The sequence below is a fragment of the Pan troglodytes genome, chromosome 20 (genome assembly GCF_028858775.2).
Source record: "Pan troglodytes isolate AG18354 chromosome 20, NHGRI_mPanTro3-v2.0_pri, whole genome shotgun sequence".
Taxonomy (NCBI): Eukaryota; Metazoa; Chordata; class Mammalia; order Primates; family Hominidae; genus Pan; species Pan troglodytes.
The window spans coordinates 10,185,710-10,209,499 of NC_072418.2; the positions used below are offsets into that span (position 1 = coordinate 10,185,710).

Here is a 23,790-nt window from a genome sequence, read left to right on the forward strand (position 1 = left end):
AACCTTCACCTCCCAAGTTCAAGCGATTCTGCCTCAGCCTCCCAAATAGCTGGAATTACAGGCACGTGCCACCACTCCCAGGTAATTTTTTTTTTTTTTTGTATTTTTAGTCGAGACAGGGTTTCACCATGTTGACCAGGCTGGTCTCGAACTCCTGACCTCAGGTGATCCACCTGCCTCGGCCTCCCAAAGTGCTGGGATTACAGGCGTGAGCCACCGCGCCTGGCCTTCCCTGATTCTTTCACTGGGGTGCGCTGTCTGCATGCGCAGTAGCCTGCCAGCACTTGCGGGGGCCACGTGAACAGTGTATTTACTAAAGTTGTGCACGTGCTTATTTCAGGTGTTTTTCCCTTACCAATCGAGTGGTCCTAGAGGAAGGTCATATACCAGGTAAACTCCACCCACCAGGTGCGGTGGCTCACACCTGTAATCCCAGCACTTTGGGAGGCCAAGGTGGGTGGATCACTGAGGTCAGGAGTTCGAGACCAGCCTGGCCAGCATGGCAAAACCCCGTCTCTACCAAAAATACAAAATTAGTGGGGCATGGTGACATGTGCCTGTAGTCCTGGCTATTTGGGAGGCTGAGGCTCGAGAATCGCTTGAACCCAGGACACAGAGGTTGCAGTGAGCTGAGATTGCGCCACTGCACTCCAGCCTGGGAAACAGAGCAAGACTCTGTCTAAAAACAAACAAACAAACAAAACCTCTACCGATTGCCTCTTGGTGCACATGCTTGAGCTGACTTGCCCAGCTCCTGAGATCTTATCAGGAAGCTGCCAATCACCAGCTCCAGGTGTTTTCTGTCTATTGGGAGCCTGCCTTTCCCTAGGACCAGCGGCCCAATTATTATTTTAGAGAAACAGTTTAACAACCACCTGATCATCACCTTGTAGCAGGGGGGCGTCTCCCACCGGGCTCATGTCTGCCTACCTACCTACTCCCTACTCTAAATGGGGAGACTGGGCCGAGCGTGGTGGCTCACGCCTGTAATCCCAACACTTTGGGAGGCCGAGATGGGTGGATCACAAGGTCAGAAGATCGAGACCATCCTGGCTAACACGTGAAACCCCATCTCTACTAAAAATACAAAAAATTAGCCAGGCATGGCGGTGGGTGCCTGTAATTGTAGCTACTCGGGACGCTGAGGCAGGAGAATGGTGTGAACCCAGGAGGTGGAGCTTGCAGTGAGCCAAGATTGCGCCACTGCACTCCAGCCTGGGGGACAGAGCGAGACTCCATCTCCAAAAAAAAGAAAAAAAATTGGGAAGGGCTGAGCTTTGGAGAGTGCAAAGACATGGTGATAGCTGAGATTCTTTGTGGCCCTCAAAGAAATAGTTTTCTTCCCCTTGGGAGCAATGTCAACCCTGTTGAGGCAAGGAAGAGAGTATGAAAAGACAAAAAGAGAGATTCTATAGTAGAGAAACCTGGCAGATACCACCTTAACCAAGGCTAGCATTGTCAATAAAAGACATGTTCACGTGGATATCATACACACACCCCCATAGGATGTGACTAGAAAGGCACCTAGCCTTTGTGATATTCTTTTTTTTTTTTTTTTTAGATGGAGTCTTGCTCTGTCACCCAGGCTGGAGTGCAGTGGCTCGATCTCAGCTCACTGCAACCTCCACCACCCAGGTTCAAGCGATTCTCTGGCCTCAGCCTCCCAAGCAGCTGGGATTACAGGCGTGCACCACCATGCCTGGGTAATTTTTGTATCTTTAGTAGAGACAGGGTTTCACCATGTTGGCCAGGCTGGTCTCAAACTCCTGACCTCAGGAGATCCGCCCACCTCGGCCTCCCAAAGTGCTGGGATTACAGGCATGAGCCACTGCACCTGGCCTGTGATATTCTTAACTCCAAACTAACAACCTCGCTCTAACCATTGGAGAACACTAGAAAAATCCAAATCAAGGACCATTCAATACATGCCTGATGAATACTCTTCAAATCTGTCAATATCGTGAAAGACAAGAAACCTGTCAGCATTTGCAGGAGATGCAGGAGAAGTGATGACTGATACGAGCTGAATTTTGTCTCCCAACAACTTCATACATTGAAGTCCTAACCCCCAGTACCTCAAAATGTACTTGTATTTGGAAATAGGGTCTTTGTACAGATGACTAAGTTAAAATGAGGTCATGAGAGTGGATTCTAACCCAATATGACTGGTGTCCTTTTTTTTTTTTTTTTTTTTTTTTTTTTTTTTGAGACAGGGTCTTGCTCTGGCGCCCAGACTAGAGTACGGTGGCACAGTCTCAGCTCGCTGCAAACTCCACCTCCAGAGTTCAAGCGATTTTCCTACCTCAGCCTCCCGAGTAGCTGGGATTACAGGCGTGCACCACCATGCCCAGCTAATTTTTGCATTTTTTAGTACATGTTGATCTCAATCTCCTGATCTCAAGTGATCCTGCCGCCTCGGCCTCCCAAAGTACTGGGATTACAGGTATGAGGCACTGCGCCTGGTCTATGATGAACTGTCCTTCTAAAACGGGGAAATATGGACACAGACACATACAGAGGCAGACAGCTGAAGACACAGGGAAGAGGGAACCAGATATAAACCATGAAGAGACACCTGCAGTGGATCCTTCCCCCACAGCCCAGAAGGAAGCAACTCTGCCGACACGTTGATCCTGGACTTCCAGCCTCTAGAACTGGGACAGAATGGATTTCTGTTATTTAAGCTCCCCTCTCCCCAGCCAGTGGTGCTCAGTTACTGCAGCCAGGCAAACTCCATCACTGCCTGAATGCAGTGTGGGATCCTGGATGGGATCTTGCCACAGAAAAAGGACACCCATGGAAAAACTAGTGAAATCCGAACGAGGTCTGTAGTTTCTAGTTCAGAGTATTGCACCAATATTAATTTCTTCATTTTGACATATGTACAATGGTAATGCGAGATGTTAACATCGGCTGGTTGTGGTGGCTCACGCCCATAATCCCAGCACTTTGGGAGGCCAAGGTAGGTGGATCACCTGAGGTCAGGAGTTTGAGACCAGCCTGGTCAATATGGTGAAACCCCGTCTCTACTAAAAATACAAACATTAGCCAGGCATGGTGGCACCTGCCTGTAATCCCAGCTACTCAGGAGGCTGAGGCAGGAGAATTGCTTGAACCCGGGAGGCGGATGTTGCAGTGAGCCGAGATCGCGCCATTGCACTCCAGCCTGGACGACAGAGCAAGACTGCTTCAAAAAAACAAAAACAAAAACAAAAAGATGTTCACATTAAAGGAAGCTGGGCAAAAGATATAGAGAATGCTCTGTACTATCTTTGCAACTTATCTGTAATCTAAAACGATTGCAAAGTAAAAAGTTTGAAAAAAGACTCAATAAACATATTTAGGATTCCACTCTTTAGGATTCCACTTATATGAGCTACCCAGAGAAATTTATAATGAAAGAAAGTAGAGGCCAGGCGCAGTGGCTCATGCCTATAATCCCAGCACTTTGGGAAGCCGAAGTGGGTGGATCACGAGATCAGGAGTTCCAGACCATCCTGGCCAACATGGTGAAATCCCGTCTCTACTAAAAATACAAAACTTAGCTGGGCGTGGTGGCAGGCATCTGTAATCCCAGCAACTCGGGAGGCTGAGGCAGGAGAATTGTTTGAACCCAGGAGGTGGAGGTTGCAGTGAGCCCAGATCGTGCCATTGCACTCCAGCCTGGGTGACAGGATGAGACTCCATCTCAAAAAAAAAAAAAAAAAAGAAGAAGAAAGAAAAGAAAAAGAAAAAGAAAGCAGAATGGTGATTACCAGGGACTGGGGAGAAAAAGGAATAGGACTTAGCGTTTCATAGGGACAGTGTTTTAATTTGGAAAGTTGAAAAATCCTGGAGATGGATGGTGGTGATGGTTGTACAACAATGTGAATGAGCGTAATCCCACTGAACTGTACACTTACAAATGGTCAATGTTATGTTATATATCATTTACCACAATTTTTAAAAAGCTCTATCAAAAAATCTATTTAGGATTTTTATTGGGATGAGCATTTGTTTTACTCTAGGATTTTTTTTTTTTTTTTTGAGACGGAATTTCACTCTTGTTGCCCAGGCTGGAGTGCTATGGCACGATCTTGGCTCACCACAACCTCTGCCTCCTTTGTACTTTTAGTAGAGATGGGGATTCTCCATGTTGGTCGGGCTGGTCTCAAACTCCCAACCTTAGGTGATCCCTGCCTGCCTCAGCCTCCCAAAGTGCTGGGATTACAGGCGTGAGCCACTGTGCCTGGCCTACTCTAGGATTTTTAGGATGGAGGAAACCCGTTCAATGATTAGGAGAGACAAGAGGTGGAAATAAAGGTTGTATTACTTAGGGATCCTGGGGAGGGAGGGCATGGCACTTCCAGAGGCCACAAACACACATATACACACACACACACACAGGTCAGGGAGAGCTTTTGCAGGGAGACAGAGGGGAAGCAACCAGTGTGACAATGCCGTGATTAGGTCCAGGGTGTTATCCACACAGGTTTCCCTCAGGGAGTTCTAATTGGTGGGTTTCATGGAAGCAGGCGTGAGTCTCAGGAGGTCAGGCTGTGACTGAGAGGTGGTCACTGCACCATATCTGCAGTCCGTGTAAGATGTGGATGGGTGGTGTGGGGGCCTGCAGAGCCAATCAATAGGCTGTGTCCAGCTGCCCCATAGGCAGGTGGTCATCGGGGGGAAGTTGGATAAAGCAGATCTGGATCAACCACATTGAGGAACTAGGAGCAGGTGCGGAACTGGAAACTGTGTCAAGGCTGACTGAGCCCTGTTTTTGGAAGGAGAGTCAAACATATTCAGAAAGGGGCTGATGCAACACAAATTAGAGGAATTCACTACAGCATTCGATTTATAAATTCATTTTGGAAGAAATAGCCTTTCTGAAATACTGAGTGTTTTGGGGGGAAACTCATCCTGTGTCTTTCTTTATTCAGATCTTAGTTAAGCATGGGAGCTTTACCCATATTCTTCTCACGACTATTCTTTAATGTTTAAAAGCTTTTCTTGCCCTGTGAACAGGGTTTGTTTTCTCCTGCGTTTGCAAATACTCGTTACTTCAACCAAACAAAGCTGCTCCTTTTATAAAGAAATCTTGCTGTGAGCTCTAATTACTCCTGAAGTTAAGCCTCTAGAACTTCCTAGATACGTGATTATGGCTTCAAACTACAGTCAGCTTTGACTCTTGCTTTCAATATTTATAGGTCTTATTTATTTATTTATTTATTTATTTCTCTCTCTCTCTTTTTTTTTTTTTTTTTTTTTTTGAGATGGAGTCTCGCTCTGTCTCCCAGGCTGGAGTACAGTGGCACGATCAAGGCTCACTGCAACCTCCACCTCCCAGGTTCACACCATTCTCCTGCCTCAGCCTCCCAAGTAGCTGGGACTACAGGTGCCCGCCACCACACCTGGCTAATTATTTTTGTATTTTTAGTAGAGACGGGGTTTCACCGTGTTAGCCAGGATGGTCTCAATCTCCTGACCTCGTGATCCACCCGCCTCAGCCTCCCAAAGTGCTGGGATTACAGGTGTGAGCCACCACGCCCGGTCTTTTTTTTTTTTTTTTTTTTTGAGACAAGGTCTCACTCTGTTGCCCAGACTGGAGTGCAGTGGCACAGTCATGGCTCACTGCAGCCCCAAACCCCCAGGCTCAAATCCTCCCACTTCAGCCTCCCAAGTAGCTGGAACTACAGATGTGCACCACCACACTTGGCTAATTTTTGTATTTTTTGTAGAAACGGGGTCTCCCTATGTTGTGGAGGCTTGTCTTGAACTCCCGGGCTCAAGCAGTCCTCTCACCTTGACCTTCCAAAGTGCTGGGATTCACAGACGTGAGCCACTGTGCCTGGGCTTCTTTTTATTTTCTTACTGCATTGGGAAATCAGCAAGAGGGCTATCTTTATTTTGTTCTTGACTTTACCAAATGCAGTTCTCATATTTAATTATTAAGGAGTTTCTGTAGAATTGTGGAAATTGCCCCTTATCCCACCAGTATCAGGCAGCTAGGGGCTGTTGTAAGCAACTACCATGAACTGGGAGGCTCCAAACAATGCTAATTTATTATCTCACAGTCCTGGAGGCCAGAAGTCTGGAATCAAGGTGTCAGCAGGGCCATGTTCCATCTGAATCATGTAGGGGAGAATCCTTCCCTGCCTCTCCCTAGATTCTGGTGATTGCCTGTTGGGAGCCGAAAAGGCCAAAGGGATCGTGACCAACTCAGCATTCCACTGGAGGCTGTATGATCAGACAGCAAAGTGTTTATCATGAACGCAGGATGTGGGCAAACTCACGACTGCGCCTACCGCCAGAAGGTTTGCTGAGGGCAATCACTCCCTGGCACCACGCTCACTGGGGTTATCTACTGGGACATCTAGAGCCTATTGCTCGAAGAATGCAGCCTTGCAAGCCTGCTGTAAATCAAGCCGCTGACTGACAACCACCCCCCGCCCCCATCTCCTTTACCCAATAAAATGCAAAGGGGTCTAAAGCTAAGGTACTTGTTCACTAGAAAGAAGCAAGGAGCCCCCCGACCCCTTCTTCCAAATATACTCTTTTGTCTTTATCTTTATTCCCACATTCATCATCCTTTGCTCAGTCCAACAGGGATGGAATCCGTGGCAAAGTGGCGACCCAGAACAGGGACTTGAGGACGTTGCAAAGTGGCGTCTGAACACAGAGACCTGAGGACGTGAACGAAGAAGGTCGGCTGGAGCAGAGGAACCGAAAATGACAAGATGAATGGGGACCCCGGGACAAGTCTGCCAGCAGCGGATATAAGGTCAGTGCCCTAAAGGGGTACTGATCAGTGCCCTAAAGAGGTACTCGGAGCGATATAAGGTCAGTGCTCTAAAGAAGTGCTGGGAACGGGAAGTTTTCTGAATCAGGGTAACATGGGGCAGAATTTGTCTGTTGAAGAAAAACATGTGCAGTTGCTTAAAGTTCTGTTGAGACAGTCTGGAGCTCAGGTTAATTCGCAGACACTAACCAACCTCCTGCAGAAGCCACAAATGGTTATTAACGCATAACCCATGGTCTCCACAGGCAGGCACTCTCGATGTGGAAAATTGGAACAGAGCGAGAGAAGGATTGAAACATGCTCATCAAAAAGGTCTTAAAGTTGATTCTTCTGTTTTCTGTACTTGCAGTCTAATTCGTACTGTACTTCTGCCGTTATCTCCTTATTATTCTGCGGGACAGCAGGCTGAGTCTAAAAATCTGAAAGAATCTGTTGTCCCACCCACAGCTTCAACTGAAAATAAAAAACAGGAGAGGGAGGATAAAAATTGGCCTATACTGCCTCCTCCAGTTGCAGAAACATCTGTGCCGCCTCCTTCGGTAGCAGGAATAGAGACCCCAATACAAAGAATTTTACGCTCTGCTGCCATAGCTGGAGAGCCCTTAGGACCTTGTGCTTTTCCTATTTCCGTAAGGCCCGATTCAAATAATCCACAGCAGTTTATTCATGAACACACCCCACTAGAGTTTAAGTTGTTGCATGAATTAAAAACCAGTGTAGTTAATATCGGGGTACAGAGCCCATTCACTTTAGGATTGCCAGAATCTGCATTTGGTGCTATGCACCTTCTACCCTTTGATGTAAAACACTGGGCTCGAACTTGCTTGTCTGCTAGTGCATATCTGACATGGAATTTAAATGGGCAAGAAATGTGTACAGACCAGGCTAGAGAGAATCGTGCTGCTGGACACGGAGACATCGCAGAGGATATGCTATTGGGTAATGGCCCTTATTCAGACCTGGAACATCGAATGGAACTAAACGCGCCTGGGCCACAATTCCTGAAGAGGGAGTCCCAGTACAATCCTTTTTACCTATCATGGAAGGGTCACAGGAGACCTCTGCACAATTTCTTGCAAGACTACGAGAGGCAGTGAAGTGTCAAATTCCTCATGCCACTGCCGCAGAAGCGCTAACCTTAACTTTAGCTTCTGAGAATGCAGACGCAGATTGTAAACGTGCACTGGCACCCGTGAGGTGTACTAAAAACTTGGGAAATTTTCTCAGAGCTTGTCAGGATGTAGGAATTGAGCTTCATCGCTCTGTAATGTTAGCAGAAGCAATGGCTGATTTAGTAGTTGACAAATCTAAAAGGAGCCAAGGATTAAGCCCTAAAGTGGGAAAATGTTATAATTGTGGAAAAACTGGACATTTTAAAAAAGAATGCCGCCAGATCTCAGGACAGAAAAGACCTTATAATGCAGTACCCCCCTCAGTGGAAAAAAACGCCAGGACTTTTATTTACTTTTATTTACCCAATAAAATGTGAAGGGCTTTAAAGCTCAGGGCCCTTGTTCAGTAGAAGCAAGAAGCCCCCTGACCCCTTTTTCCAAATATACTTTTTTGTCTTTATCTTTATTCCTGCATTTATCATCCCCTGTTCACTGCAACCGGGATCAAGGTCAGTGACAGTTGCCGACAACATTTGGCATTCCTTGGCTTGCAGACCCTTTGCTTGACTCTCTGCCTCTTTTGTCACGTGGTTTTCTTCCCTCTTGCCCTTTTACATAATCTTCTCTCTGTACCTTTCTCCTCCTCATATAAGGACATAGTGATACTGGATTAGGGACCACTCTCATGACCTCACCATAATGTAGTTACATCAGCAAAGACCCTATTTCTCGGCTGGGCACGGTGGCTCATGTCTGTAATCCCAGCACTTTGGGAGGCTGAGGCAGGTGGATCACCTGAGGTCAGGAGTTCGAGACCAGCCTGACCAACATGGAGAAACCCTGTCTCTACTAAAAATACAAAATTAGCTGGGCATGGTGGCACACGCCTGTAGTCCCAGCTACTCAAGAGGCTGAGGCAGCAGAATCACTTGAACCCGGGAGGCAGAGGTTGCAATGAGCCGAGGTCTTACCACTGCGCTCCAGCCTGGGCAACAGAGTGAAACTCCATCTCAAAAAAAAAAAAAAAAAAAAGACCGTATTTCCCAATTTTAAAGGTCACATTCACAGATACCAGAGGTTAGGCATTCAGCATGTCTTTTTGGGAGCTATAAATCAACCCACTAAACCACGGACATCTTTATTTGTTCTTCATTTTACCTAAAATGTTTCTCATATTTTAGTGTTATGTAAGATATTTCTGTAGGATCCCAGAAATTACCACTTCTCAAATTAAGAAAGCTTTATTCTGTTCTCTCTTTATTAAGCATTTAGTTTTTGTGCCTGTCTTCATTTTTAAATAAATAATGGGTATTGAATAGATATATCTCATAAATGTAATGTAGAGAGGACAAAAACAAGTTATGGAAGGATATAGACCATGTGGTAACATTCCTGTAAAGTTTTCAGATGTGCAAAACAAACCAGCATAGGTCAGGCATGGCAGCTCATGCCTGTAATCCCAACACTTTGGGAGGCTGAGGTGGGTGGATCACCTGAGGTCAGGAGTTCAAGATCAGCCTGACCAATATGGTGAAACCCCGTCTCTACTAAAAATACAAAAATTAGCCAGGTGTGGGGGAGTGTGCCTGTGGTCCCAGCTATTCAGGAGGCTGAGACAGAAGAATTGCTTGAACCTGGGAGGCAGAGGTTGCAATGAGCCGAGATCGTACCACTGCACTCCAGCCTGGGTAACAGAGTGAGACTTCTTCTCAAAAAAAAAAAAAATCCAAAATATTGTCCTTGGGTACATGCATAATTATTTTAAATAGGATAAACACCAAGTTTGGGAGGGCAGTTACCTTGGGGAGGGGAATAGGAGCAGGGTGGGGTACAAGGGACCTCCACTCTATTTGTTATGATTTGTTACGTAATGATGCTTTACTTTTAAGGTGATCTGAAATACATGAAGATGTCAAAACTTGAAAAAGCCGAGTGAAAGGCATAGCGTTTATATTTGTTTCTACATACCTCTTTGCATGCTTCGTAATAAAAAAGCAAAGCCAAAATTCAGAGCAACAACCAATGTGCCACATGCCCTTTGCAGTGGGCTGGCTTCCCTGGTTACAGCAACCCTCTCATCTCTGCAGAGAATGGGAACCTGAGTGGTCATGGCCTTGGAGCTGAATCTTGTGACTTTCACCTTCTTCCCACATTTGTCCAAACCTCTTGTCCCTGCTCTTCAGGTCCTTGTATGATGTGACCCAGCTGACACCCTAGCCCCAGATGACTGCCCCTGAATTAGTCTCAGCTTCTCCAACCTGTTCCCTTATCCTCTATTCTTGCATGTGCTGATACCGTATTGAGAACGTTCTTTAATGTTATTTATCTCCTCTGGAATAATTCTGAGTCCCTCCTCAAGCATCACCTCCTCCAGGAAGCCCTCTCGGATCCTCCAGGCTCAGCCAGTGTCTCCAGTGGTCCTCACAGTCTCCTGTACTTCCCAAGCTCATTATATTCTCTTCAAATTCCGTGGTTACATGTTCCCCACTCGCCTGAGAAACAGGCCTCCCTTCCTTGTCCTGGGCCAGGGATAGAGGTGGAAGTCTGCTGCCTCCTTCTAGGACCTCTCTTCCACTCTCAGTTACCCCGCAGCAAGGTCTGGGCACAGGACATTGATGGGCAGCCTTCTGGCTTCCTCACTAAGCTGGACAGCTCCGCCCTGGCTCGCCAAGGCAGCTTCAGCCACAGGGGTATCCAGCAGAGCCCCTATCTCCTCCATAAGGTCTGATGAAACACTGCCATCTAAATCCTTTCCCCAGAACACGTTCCTATGGTTGCCCTGGACAGAGATTGTGCAATCCTTGCAGTTTTTCTGATTTCCTCCCTTTGAGCACCTGTCCCTAAAAGCCTCAGAATGAAGAGGGCGTGCCCTCCAAAAAGTTCCTGCCCTATGGTTAAGCCTGCTGCTAAGTCAGCTTTCAGCGCTCCATTTCTGATGATGAAAGCAAGATGAGTCAGATGGTTTGGGAACAAGGGAACTTCTAGAAAGAAGAGTCTAGGAAGCTAAGTTTTGTTAACCCTTCAGCGTCTCCTAAGCACTGCTAACTTTCAATGTTTAACCCTTCCTCCTCCCTCTGTACCATAGACATCCATTCTGATGTGTTTGATACATGCCCTTACATTAGTTTTTTAAGGAAAATATGCTTACATTTGCCTTTCTTATTGCTATAAATTTGTGGGGTACAGGTGTAATTTTGTTGCATGCATAGAACAAAATGTAGTGAAGTCATATCCTTAATGTTTATACATACTTGGAGTGTGTGTGTGTGTGTGTGTGTGTGTGTGTGTGTGTGTGTGTGTTATTGAATCAAATCATTTCTGCTTCTCCCAGCTCTAGGCTACTAAGAATCTGGACTGCTGCTGCCTGTACAACGAGTTGATTACAATTTGTTTCATGTGTGTACTCACTACACTTTACTTACTCTTTGCCTGCTCAGGGTCTTGTAGGTTACCCCCAACTCTGCTACTGTAAACAACACTGTGTTGAACATCCTTGTAAATGCCCTTGGAGAAACCTTCTCTAAAAAGTATCTCTTTCTAAAATATCAGAGGGTATATGCCATCTGTATTTCACTAGATACTTCCAGACTGTTTTCCAAATTACTGAACTAATTTATACTTCCACCAGCAGTGAGCAACAGTTCCCACTTCCTCACATCTTCACCAACACTTAATACTATGCATCTTTTTAATGGTTGCATTTTAATTGGTATAAGGTTGTACCTCATTATTTTTTCTACAATTAAGTAGACATTAAACTTTCCTGAAATATGTGCTCAATCTTTGGCTTCTTCTATGAATTGCCTTTTCATTCCCCTGGCCCATTTTTCTATTGATTTTTGTGTGTGGGTGTTTCTTTGTTTGTTTTGTTTTGTTTTTTGTTTTGTTACTTGAGACAGAGTCTTGCTCTGTCACCCAGGCTGGAGTGCAGTGGCACAATCTCAGCTCACTGCAACCTCCTCCTCCCAAATTCAAGCGATTCTCCAGCCTCAGTCTCCTGAGTAGCTGGGATTACAAGTGTGTCCCACCACACCTGGCTAATTTTTGTATTTTTAGTAGAGATGAGGTTCCACCATGTTGGCCAGGCTGATCCTGAACTCCTGACTTCACGTGATCCACCCGCACCAGCCTCCCAAAGTGGTGGGATTACAGGCATGTGCCACCATGCTTGGCTGTCTTTTTTTTTTTTTAATTTGCAGAAGTATTTTTGCATATTCCTGGAATAAATTGCTTTTTTATTTTATAAGCAGCAGTTATCTCCCCGTGTCTGCTACTCACCTATTAATTCTATGTACTATGTCCTTGGTTTCACAGAGATTCTTAATTTTGATATAGTCAAATGTATCTTTTCTTCTCCTTTGCTATGGGATCAACTTCAAGAAGTTTTTCTGAACTCTAGGCCACAAAGACAAGTGCCTACTTTTTCTTCAATTAGCCTAACAGTTTTGTCTTTTATCATTAGCTCTGAGATGCTGCTGAATTCCAGATTTGTATATGTTGGAAAGGAGTTTTTTCTCCATATACCGAACCAGTTTTCTCAAAATCTTATTCTACATAATCCAGTTGTATTATATTCTTTCCATTTAATCTAGTTGCCTCCTTCTACATGAACACCACACTATTTTTTAAATTAAAGTCTTATAAAAATATGATTTACAATCTGGTAGGGCGAGTCTTCCTATATTAACTTTTTTCCCTAAAGTGGCTTGCAAGTCATAAAAAATTTATTCCTCCACATAAATTTTAGGATAAGTTTGTTAAGGTCCTCAAAGAAATTGAGATGGAATTTATATTTAGTTTGTAGTTAATTTGTAGATTAAATTGTGAAGGATTGGTACCTTTATGGATTTTTTTGTTTTTGTTTTTGTTTGTTTGTTTACTTTGAGATGGAGTCTCGCTCTGTCACCCAGGCTGGAGTGCAGTGGCACAATCTCAGCTCACTGCAACCAACCTCTGCCTCCCGGTTCAAGCAATTCTCCTGCCTCAGCCTCCAGGGTAGCTGAGATTACAGGCGCCCACCACGCCTGGCTAATTTGTATTTTTAGTAGAGACGGGGTTTCACCATGTTGGCCAGGCTGGTCTCGAACTCCTGACCTCAGGTGATCCACCTGCCTCGGCCTCCCAAAGTGCTGGGATTACACATGTGGGCCACTGCGCCTGGCTGGCCCTTTTATGTTAATTCTTCTGACCTCTGGAAACATTAGCTATCTTTATCCAAATCCTTTTTACAGTATTCTCTAATTGAATTTAAATTTTTTTCTCTGCAAATATGTCTTGTGCATTTTTATTTTATTTTATTTTACAGAGTCTTCCTCTGTTACCCAAGCTAGAGTGCAGTGGCACTATCATAGCTCACTACAGCCTGGAGCCTCGAACTCCTGGGCTCAAGTGATCCTCCCACCTCAGTCTTCAGAGTAGCTGGGACTACAGGCGCATGCCACTACATTTGACTAATTTTTGTATTTTTTGTAGAGAGGAGGGCCTCACCATGTTGCCCAGGCTGGTCTTGAACTCTTGGGCCCAAGCGATCTACCCGCGTCAGCCTCCCAAAAGGCCGGGATTACAGGCATGAGCCACCGCACCTGGCCTCTGGTGCATTCTTTATTGATTCTTAGATACACGATAATTTGAGTTGCTATTTTAGAGGCTTTATTTTTCATTAACTTTCTAGTTTGTTGTTTCTATTAATTTTAGTAATATAATCACTCTGTGCAAATGCTCTTCATAGTTGCAATCTTTACATTTATTCCTCTATGTAGGTGATAATTTTTTTTTTTTTTTGAGGCGGAGTCTCGCTCTGTCCCCGAGGCTGGAGTGCAGTGGCGCGATCTTGGCTCACTGCAAGCTCCGCCTCCCGGGTTCACGCCGTTCTCCTGCCTCAGCTTCCCTTGTAGCTGGGACTACAGTCGCCCGCCACCATGCCCGGCTAATATTTTGTATTTTTAGTAGAGACGGGGTTTCACCGTGTTAGCCAGGATGGTCTCGATCTCCTGACCTCGTGATCCGCCCACCTCAGCCTCCCAAAGTGCTGGGATTACAGGCGTCAGCCACCGCGCCCGGCTGGTGATAATAATATTTTTAAATACCTGGCACATGGCAGGTATTCAATGTTTGTTGAAAGAATGCATGAACATTGAGTTTTTGATGAACCTGAGATGGTTCTGGGTAGACATGCGTAACTTCATTGTTTCTCGGTTTTTCTTTGAGAGAAGCCCCGTCACTGTACTCTTTTCAGGGTTGGTAAAAGAAAACTGGGGCTTCTAGGCTGGCCGCCGTGGCTCACACCTGTAATCCCAGCACTTTGGGAGGTCAAGGAAGGCGGATCACCTGAGGTCGGGAATTCGAGACCAGCCTGTCCAACACGATGAAACCCCATCTCTACTAAAAATACAAAAAGTAGCCAAGCGTGGTGGCACGCACCTGTAATCCCAGCTACTTGGGAGGCTGAGGCAGGAGAATCGCTTGAACTTGGGAGGCGGAGGTTGCAGTGAGCCGAGATTGCACCACTGCACTCCAGCCTGGACAACAGAGGGAGACTCTGCCTCAAAAGAAAAAAAGAAAAAGAAAGTTGAGGCTTCCTGAAGCTACACACTGCACACCCGCATCCGCCACCCACCCAGTGGTAGAGTCCTGCAGCTCAGCAGACCACCTCCTCAACAAAACCTCTGTTTGCTCTCTTCCGGCACAGAGGGAGTGAATCAAGGTCAGGTTCAGACCCAGCCTCTGAGGAGGGACCTGAACTGGCCTGGGGAGCTACGCCTCGGGGGCTTTCTCAGGAGCCAGCAGGGGTTACAATTTGGTCGGGTTTCAGTGTGTCCCTCTCAGGCGGAAACCCAGCCCCAGGCCCATAAGAGAGGAGTCCAAGCTCCAAAGAGAAGCCTCCAGCACCAGCCTGGGGATGGAGCTGCAGTGACGAGGACCGGGAGGCTGGAACTACCTCACCCCAAGCCCAGCTCAGCCCAGCGCAGCCCAGAAAGGGCCCAACCCTGTGATTGGTCCAACCCTGTGATTTGTCCTTGGGTCCCTGTTGCCAGGAATCCAGGCCAAGAAAATGAGAAGGAAGGAAGGGAGTGTGTAGGTCCAGTGAGGACGAGAGTGAAATTTATATCTCTGCCCAGGTCTCGGTGCCTGCACCGCCATAGACACCACCAGGTACAGCAACTGGGGCGGGAGCTACGAGGAGGTCCCCGGAGGTATGAGCAAGGAGACTGCCCCCTCCCTGCCCCAGTGTCTGGGGTTTGATGGGGGAGGGGAGGGAAGAGCCAAGACGGGCCAGAGTCATGGGTGCAAAAAAAACACCACAGAGCCAGTTGGACCATGGGCCAATTCCAACTCTGCCACTTAGAAGCTGTGTGACCATAGGCAAGTTACTTAACCTCTCTGAAACTCAGTTTCCTGGGAGGAACCCAGGCCTCTAGGGCTCAGTCCTGGGGGACCCAGCATGCCGTCCTTGTTCTGCCAGGGCACTGGGGACGCTGGGTGCACTGGAGCCCGAGACCCCTCTTCCTGGCCATGGCTGTCCTGGTCGCCAGTACTGTGGGCTGTGATTCTGAGTATGCTATTGTCCAAGGGTGAGTGACCCTCAATGGGAAGGGGTTGCGTCCGGCCCCCCTGGGGACACAAAACCCCCATTGCATGGCGCACCAACTGCGCCCTGGCGTCCTGCTCGCGTCTGAGCGTGAGCAGAGTGTGTGTACATCTTTGGGCCGTTTGCAGTCACGCGTGTGCACATGGCGTGCACGTATGTGTGCGAGTCCCCGCGCGTTTGTCTCCCATAGGCGTGTGTGCATATCGTGTGCGCTATATGCCTGCCTGCCCGCCCGCTCTGTGGTCCCGAGTCGGGGGACCCCGCACCCCCCGGGCAAGGGAAGGATTTCCGAGTCCCTGGCCTTGCCTGCAGGAGCCTCTCCGCAGCCTCCACGGAGCGCGCGGCGCTGCTCGGCTGCCAGGACCCGCTGAGGACAAACGGTGTGTGCAGAGCCGGGCGCCTGGGCCCCCGGGGCGTGTGCGGCGGGAGCGTCTGAGACCCCAGAGATGGAGTCCTGGGTGCGTGGGGGCCCTGTGGTCCCTGAGGCTGGCCCCGGGGTGGGGAAGGGAGTCCCCTGAGTCCTCCCAAGTGACCCGGCGGGCATGCGTTTTGGGATGGGGGTCGTTCCAGCCTCGAAGCAGACGGCGGCGCTGGGTGCCCTGGAGGAGGAGGTGGGAGCCTGCCACAGCTGCTGTGAGGGGGCGCGGCCCAGACTATGGGCGCAGGGACCGGGTCTTGTGGCTGGGATGGGAGGAGGACCGGGGGCGAGGCCTGCGGCGGGTGGGGCGTGGCGGGGGCTGGTCTCCGAAGTCCCGCCCCATCCTCGCCGCCCTCGCCCCTCTCACCCCGCGGCTCCCAGGCTCGGGGACGCAGGCGCTGCTGCAGACCACGAGCGCGGAGCTTGGGGAGGCGCAGGCGAAGCTGATGGAGCAGGAGAGCGCCCTGCGGGAACTGCGTGAGCGCGGTGAGGGCCCGACGCGACCCCAGCCCTGAGCCCTGGCCGCGTCCCCCGACCCCGACCCCGTCCTGAGTGCTGACCCCTGACACTGATCATGCACCCCGTCCTGACCCTGACGCTGCACTCTGACCTTGACTGCCACTCCTAGCGCCGGCCACACCCGGACCCTGCCCAGTTGTAACCGTCCTTGACCCTGTGCCATCCTGGTGGCTGACACCGAGGGTACAATGACCACGGACAGGGGTCCTGACCTTTAGCTAGTCCTGACCTTGAGCCCAACCAAAATCCCCATTCCCTTGACCCCGCAGGGACCCATGGCTTGGCTGAAGCCGGCAGGGACCGCGAGGACGTCAGCACTGAGCTGTACCGGGCGCTGGAGGCCGTGAGGCTGCAGAACAGTGAGGGTGAGGGGGGGTAGGAGGGGGTGCGGTGTAAGTAGACCCTGCCCGTGTGCGTCGCCGGACCCCCTCTTTGACCTTGGCCTGGTCCTGTGGCTCCACCCCTGAGCCCGTGGGGCCAAACCCCTACCCCCTGCATCCTCTTGGTGCGCTCTCCCTGGAAGCACTCGACCTCTCTGACCCTCGCCACCCTGCAGGTTCCTGTGAGCCGTGCCCTACGTCGTGGCTGCCCTTCGGGGGCTCCTGCTACTATTTCTCTGTGCCGAAGACCACGTGGGCAGAGGCGCAGGGCCACTGCGCCGATGCCAGCGCACATCTGGTGATGTAGGGGGCCTGGGGGAGCAGGTGCGCAGGAGGAGGCGGCGTTCACCCGAGGGGGCGTGGCCGGGCGGTGGGGTGGCGCCGGGGGAGGGGGCAGAATGGGTCTGACTCTGCAGGCTCAGGTGTCTCCTCCTTTCTAGGACTTCCTGAGTCGTGACACTAGTGCCCTTGAATACTGGATCGGCCGCAGGGCCGTGCAACACCTGCGCAAGGTTCAGGGCTACTCGTGGGTGGACGGAGTCCCACTCAGCTTCAGGTAGGGGAAGGGCTTCTGGTGAAACCTGGGGGCCACAGGTTAGACTCTAGAGGACATGTTTTGAGGCCGAGGTGGGCGGATCACCTGAGGTCAGGAGTTCAAGACCAGCATGGGAAACGTGGCGAAACCCCGTCTCTACTAAAAATACAAAAAATTAGCCGTGCGTGGTGGCACACGCCTGTAATCCCAGCTAACCCGGGATGCTGAGGCACGAGAATCGCTTGAACCCAGGAGGCAGAGGTTGCAGTGAGCCGAGATTGCGCCACTGCGCTCCAGCCTGGGAGACAGAGTGAGACTCCATCTCAAAAAAAAAAAAAAAAAAAAAAAAAAAAGACGTGCTTTGGCCAGATCTCAGGGACCCCTTGGCTGGGGCTCCATGCTTAGGGATGGGCAGGCTGGACCCTAGGAAGTGTCCTTGGGTTAAATTCTGGGTGTTAGTAAGTTATATCCCAGGTGTATACTCAGGTTAGACACTTGGGGTGTCTAGCGTCGACCCAAGCAATAAACAGGCTAGAGCCTGGGAAGGAAGTGGGGGCCCCGGGTCCATCATTAGCTTAGATTCCCAGCATCACCCCCCGCCCGGCCATTCAACCACTGCAGCCACTGGTTACAGGGGGAACGCAATGAATTTTGGGGGTGCGAGGCCTGTGTCATGATTCTGGGCATGGGGCTGTGGATCGACCCACCACGTGATGAGAAGGCTGGCCGGATCTGTGAGCAGAGGCACGGTGCTGACCCTGCCCGGTGCCCCAGAGCCATGCCCAGTGCCCAAAGGGGTGCTGTGCACCATCCCGGCTCCTGGAACCCACTGCCAAGGATTTTCTTTTCCCCATCCACCACTGCTGAAAACCAGTCCGCCAGGCCCAGCCCTGTCCAGTGCCTGCACTCTGGGACCTCTGCTCTGACCTTATGCAGACCTAACCTAACCTTCACTGGCTCCAAAATCTCCATTTCTGGATCCCAGTGGTCTGACCCCACCTCTCCTCCTAGCCAAGGTCAGGCAACTGAGGAATGGAGCTATTTGGTTTTCCTGCAAAGGGGAAAATGGTACTTCCTGCAAAGCTCTCTTTGCAGCCTGGGGGAACATCAATAAAGGTTTGAGAAATGGATCCAGGCTCCTGGCTCTGGTGAGCTCTTATTTATTTATGTATGTATGTATTTATTTATTTATTTATTCAGAGATGGAGTCTCACTCTGTCACCCAGGCTGGAGTGCAGTGGCACAATCTCAGCTCACTGTAACCTCCGCCTCCCAGGTTCAAGGGATTCTCGTGCCTCAGCCTCCCAAGCACCTGGGATTACAGGCGTGTGTCACCATGCCTGGCTAACTTTTTTTTAGCAGAGACAGGATTTCACCGTGTTGCCCAGGCTGGTCTCGAACTCCTGGACTCAAGTGATCTGTCTGCCTCAGCCTCCCAAGTAGCTGGGATTAGAGGCATGCACGACCCCACCTGGCTCAATTTTGTATTTTTTATAGAGATGGGGTTTCGCCATGTTCCCCATGTTGGTCTCAAACTCCTGAGCTCAATCGATCCACCCACCTCAGCCTCCCAAAGTGCTGGGATTACAGGTGTGAACCACCACGCCCGGCCCTCTGGTGAGCTCTTCTAAGCTTCATCCCAGAAGCCCTGGTGTGAACCTTGTGAGTGACCCCTGATCTCTCTAAGTGACCTCATAGTCCTATGATGCTTCCAAACCCAGTGGGTAACCTGCACTAGGCCAGGAGGGCTTGAAGGTAGGGGCAGTTGTCCACTCAGCACTGTTAAAATTCCCAGCCCCCTGGCACAGAGTGTGGTTCAGAGGGTGCTGGGGACACAGGAATGGGTCAAACCCAGTCCTTATCCCCAGGACCTCCACATTCTGGTCTAGCTGGGCACAGGAACGTGATCCGTGCATGGAGCGGGCAGATGATGGGCATGGGGGAGCCACTTTTTGTTGGGGTCCAGCCTCAACACTACCCGTAGGTACCCAAAGTCCAGTGGTGACAAAGAATGAGAAAAGACAAGTTAAGATTTTAGGCCGGGCATGGTGGCTCACGCCTGTAATCCCAGCACTTTGGGAGGCCAAGGCGGGTGGATCACGAGGTCAGGAGATTGAGACCATCCTGGATTAACACGGTGAAACCCCGTCTCTACTAAAAATACAAAAAATTAGCCAGGCGTGGTGGCGGGCGCCTGTAGTCCCAGCTACTCGGGAGGCTGAGGCAGGAGAATGGCATGAACTCGGGAGGCGGAGCTTGCAGTGAGCCGAGATTGCACCACTGCACTCTAGCCTGGGCGACAGAGTGAGACTCTGTCTCAAAAAAAAAGATTTTAAAGCTGGTCCAGGGGGCCAGTTGCCAGAGTGAAGGCTGCAAAACACCCAGAGCTCTGGTTGCCTGATAATTTATTGAGAACGGTCTTTTGATCTAAGAAGCGGCTGGTATGGGATGAAACGGTGAAGGAGGGGGAGTGTACGTCATTGGAAAGATCTGTAGCAGTAGCAGTTACATGAATTTCCTTTAAGCTAAAAGCATATGTCTAACTATGAAGATAATCTTCAACTTATCAGGCTGCAGCTGGTGGGGACTGGTTTTACAAGGAGCCAGGATGTCTGGTCACATTCAAATGCTTCAAGGGAGTTTTTCAGCCCAGAGCATTCTGTGTAAAGCCGCAGAGCAGGTCATGCTCTCTGGCCAGGGAACTTAATGGCTTGGGGAGATCATTCTCCTCAAGGGCCCCCTACTGTAGGGACCAGCCCCACAGGGTCGGTGGGTTTTTCTCCCCATGTGTGGAGATGAGAGATTGTAAAAATAAAGACACAAGACAAAGAGATAAAAGAAAAGACAGCTGGGCCCAGGGGACCACTACCACCAAGACACGGAGACTGGTAGTGGCCCCGAATGCCAGGCTGTGCTATTATTTATTGGATACAAGACAAGGGGGTAGGGTAAGGAGTGTGAGCCATCTCCAATGATAGGTGATGTCATGCGAGTCACATGTCCACTGGACAGGTGGCCCTTCCCTGTTTGGCAGCCGAGGTGAAGGGAGGGAGAGAGAGAGAGAGAGAGGAGACAGCTTACGCCATTATTTCTGCATATCAGAGACTTTTAGTACTTTCACTAATTTTGCTACAGCTATCTAGAAGGCAGAGCCAGGTGTACAGGATGGAACAGGGAAGCGGACTAGGAGTGTGACCGCTGAAGCACAGCATCACAGGGAGACGGTTAAGCCTCTGGATAACTGCAGGTGGGCCTGACTGATGTCAGACTCCGCAAAAGAGGTGGTGGAGTAGAGTCTTCTCTAAACTCCCCCGGGGAAAGGGAGACTCCCTTTCCTGGTCTGCTCAGTAGCAGGTGCTTTTTCCTTGGCACTGATGCTACCAGTAGACCACGGTCTGCTTGGCAACAGGGCATCTTCCCAGATGCTAGCATTACTGCTAGACCAAGGAGCCCTCTGGTAGCCCTGTCTGGGCATAACAGAGGGCTCATGCTCTCGTCTTCTGGTCACTTCTCACCATGTCCCTTCAGCTCCTATCTCTGTATGGCCTGGTTTTTCCTAGGTTATGATTGTAGAGTGAAGATTATTATAATATTGGAATAAAGAGTAATTACTACAAACTAATGATTAGTGATACTTATATACGTATCTATGATCTGTATCTAGTATAACTCTTGATATTTTATATATTTTATTACACTGAAACAGCTCGTGCCCTCGGTCTCTTGCCTTGGCACCTGGGTGGCTTGCTGCCCACACCCTATGGTTTTCCATAGGTGTCCTACACAGGGATGACTGACTAAACTGGCACCCCATAAACCTTTCCACCAGCACTTGCCCCCCTCCTTTTTTTATTAATAACTGCCATTGCTATCATGGCTTGCTCACAGTGTCTGGCTTCTCTCCCAAGGTGTCTTCCTCACCTGTAGACTAAAAATAAACAGCATAGACAAACACAAATTAAAGCAAAGTTTGCAGCAGTTGATCCCCCAATGGTTTTAATCCATTTCAGAGGATTCAGGTCAGAGAGCCCATCAACGGTTCCATTAAAGACATCAGCACCAGGTAAGAAAGTTAAGTGGGCTTGAGGTGCCTCAAAAACTTGTTCCTTTAATTTTGCTATATCCAGTGTTAAATTTTCCTTTTTTTTTTTTTTTTTTTTTTTGAGACGGAGTCTCTCTCTGTCACCCAGGCTGGAGTGCAGTGGCGCAATCTCGGCTCACTGCAAGCTCCGCCTCCTGGGTTCACGCCATTCTCCTGCCTCAGCTTCCCGACTAGCTGGGACTACAGGTGCCTGCCACCACACCTGGCTAATTTTTTGTATTTTTAGTAGAGACTGGGTTTCACCGTGTTAGCCAGGATGGTCTCAATCTCCTGACCTCGTGATCCACCCGCCTCGGCCTCCCAAAGTGCTGGGATTACAGGCGTGAGGCACCTTTCCCTCTAAATGGTGTTTAACCTTATCCCAATGAGGCACAGAGGCATTATAAGATTGAGGAGTAATGCAAAAATCAGAAGTATTCCAATCACCCTGCATTTGTATTCTATGCTCCAAGTTCATAATTCGATCCCCCATCCACAGTACTGTTTGACAAAGTTCGTTAATTTGATTAGCTAATTTTTGATCAATTTGCGTCTGTGTATTCCAAAGCTTGGAAGAATTCTTTTGCTACTGGTTAACATAATCAGCAATTTGAACAGAAGAATGTAAAGCAACACCTGCGGCTGCAGCCATGGCGGTAACAGCAATAATGCCCACGATTATTGCTATAAGAGTAAAAATAAATCTCTTTGTTCTGTTTAACATTCCCTTTAGAATTTCAGATACTATGTGTATAGAAGGGGAGGCTTCCCAAGGTCTATTAAGGGAAGCAGGTATCCAAACTCCCTCTCGGCCTCTGACAAGCAAGATACTATTATTCTTATCAATTGTAGAATCAATGCAAGTGAAAAGACAACAGTCAAGACATGACATAGTTTGAGAATCAGGTAGAATATTGATTTGTCCTACTACCAACATAAAAGGAGGTTTAACACAACCCTGTAATGGGGTTGTCCGATTGGAGGTCAAAGCTACAATAAATTGAAATTTTTTACTAGGGGTTTATTTTTTTTTTAATTTATTTATTTATTTTTGAGAGAGTCTCGCTCTGTCGCCCAGGCTGGAGTGCAGTGGCGCAATCTCAGCTCACTGCAAGCTCCACCTCCCGGGTTCACGCCATTCTCCTGCCTCAGCCTCCCGAGTAGCTGGGACTACAGGCACCCGCCACCATGCCCGGCTAATTTTTGTTGTTGTTGTTGTATATTTAGTAGAGACGTGGTTTCACCGTGTCAGCCAGGATGGTCTCGATCTCCTGACCTCGTGATCCACCCGCCTTGGCCTCCCAAAGTGCTGGGATTACAGGCATGAGCCACTGCGCCTGGCCGGGTTTATGTTTTATATTCTCCTTTCCAAATCTGTACTGGGTTTGGACCATCATTATTTTCCACAGTTCTGGGTGTTCTGGGCTTACTGTTGGATCAATCATTTTAGGGCGTGGAGGAGCCATACTGCTGCCTTCCTAGAAGATAGGAAAGTTGCCTTTTATTCTATACTTTTGGGTAGGTGCCTCTTCAGAATAGTCAACTGGGAAGCCGCGCTCTTGACATCCCTTGGGCCGTCCAGTACAATTTACTGCAAATCGCCCCTTATGGGTCCAGTCAATGACGATTCCATAGGAGTTATTTTCCATCACCACGGCACTATTTGCAATGCAATCTTCCCAGGCCAGCTCCTCAGCTTCCTTAGACCATACTGTCAATTGTTCTGGGCATTTTTTCTTTCTTGGTCTAAATTGATTAGTAAGAATATTAGCTACACGATAGGAATTTCCTGAGGATATGACTTTAGTTTTAGATTGAAAGCTCTTTCCACTAACTATATGAATAGAGGCCTCTGATCCATTATGCGCAGGGACATAAACCATCCAGCTTTGTTTGTCATAATCTAAACATCCTGCTGCAGGCCCCAGACATACAGGAGGACAGCGATAACCAATGGATGCATTTATTAACATTCCTTCCTCCTCTGGATGAATAGGGCCTTGGTTATCAGTTGGTCCAGGCGTCCAAACACTATCATTAACGTAAATCTCAACCGGGGGTTCCAACCAAGTGACAGGCCTAATTAAAGGCGGGAATGGGCCATATGCCCAATAGGTATAATTTTGTGCTGCTGTAGCCCCATGGAGACTTACCGCCATAGCAATTACTGCAATTATAGCCACCATCATGAGTGAATCCCAACTTCTCCCCCTTTTTTGTTTTCTGTGTTACGGTTTTTTGGTTGCAGGGCGTAGATATATGCAGCCACAGGTTTGTCAGGCGAGGAGGTCACTGCTCTTATTCCAGCTTTGCATCCCAGGATCAGTAAATAACAGAAGACAAACCTGAGTATAATTAGCAACATTTTTTTTTCCAGTC

General features: G+C 48.7%; 1 protein-coding gene across 2 annotated transcripts in view; it reads left to right on the plus strand.

Moving 5' to 3' along the window:
• The first annotated feature begins 14,835 nt into the window (after window positions 1-14,835).
• LOC468699 (uncharacterized) overlaps window positions 14,836-23,790 on the plus strand; it is a 38,557-nt gene continuing 29,602 nt past the window's right edge. The window contains exons 1-5 of one of the 2 annotated variants that reach the window (XR_010153522.1): window positions 14,836-15,042; window positions 15,353-16,382; window positions 16,685-16,780; window positions 16,972-17,119; window positions 17,236-17,351. Coding sequence is in view for 1 of the 2 variants with exons in the window: in XM_063800486.1 (XP_063656556.1) it covers window positions 15,476-16,382; window positions 16,685-16,780; window positions 16,972-17,102 (1,134 nt within the window). In the remaining variant the exon portion in view is untranslated. Of the gene's footprint in view, window positions 15,043-15,352; window positions 16,383-16,684; window positions 16,781-16,971; window positions 17,120-17,235; window positions 18,531-23,790 lie in introns of those variants that run through there. The other variant, XM_063800486.1, reaches the window with a different exon arrangement.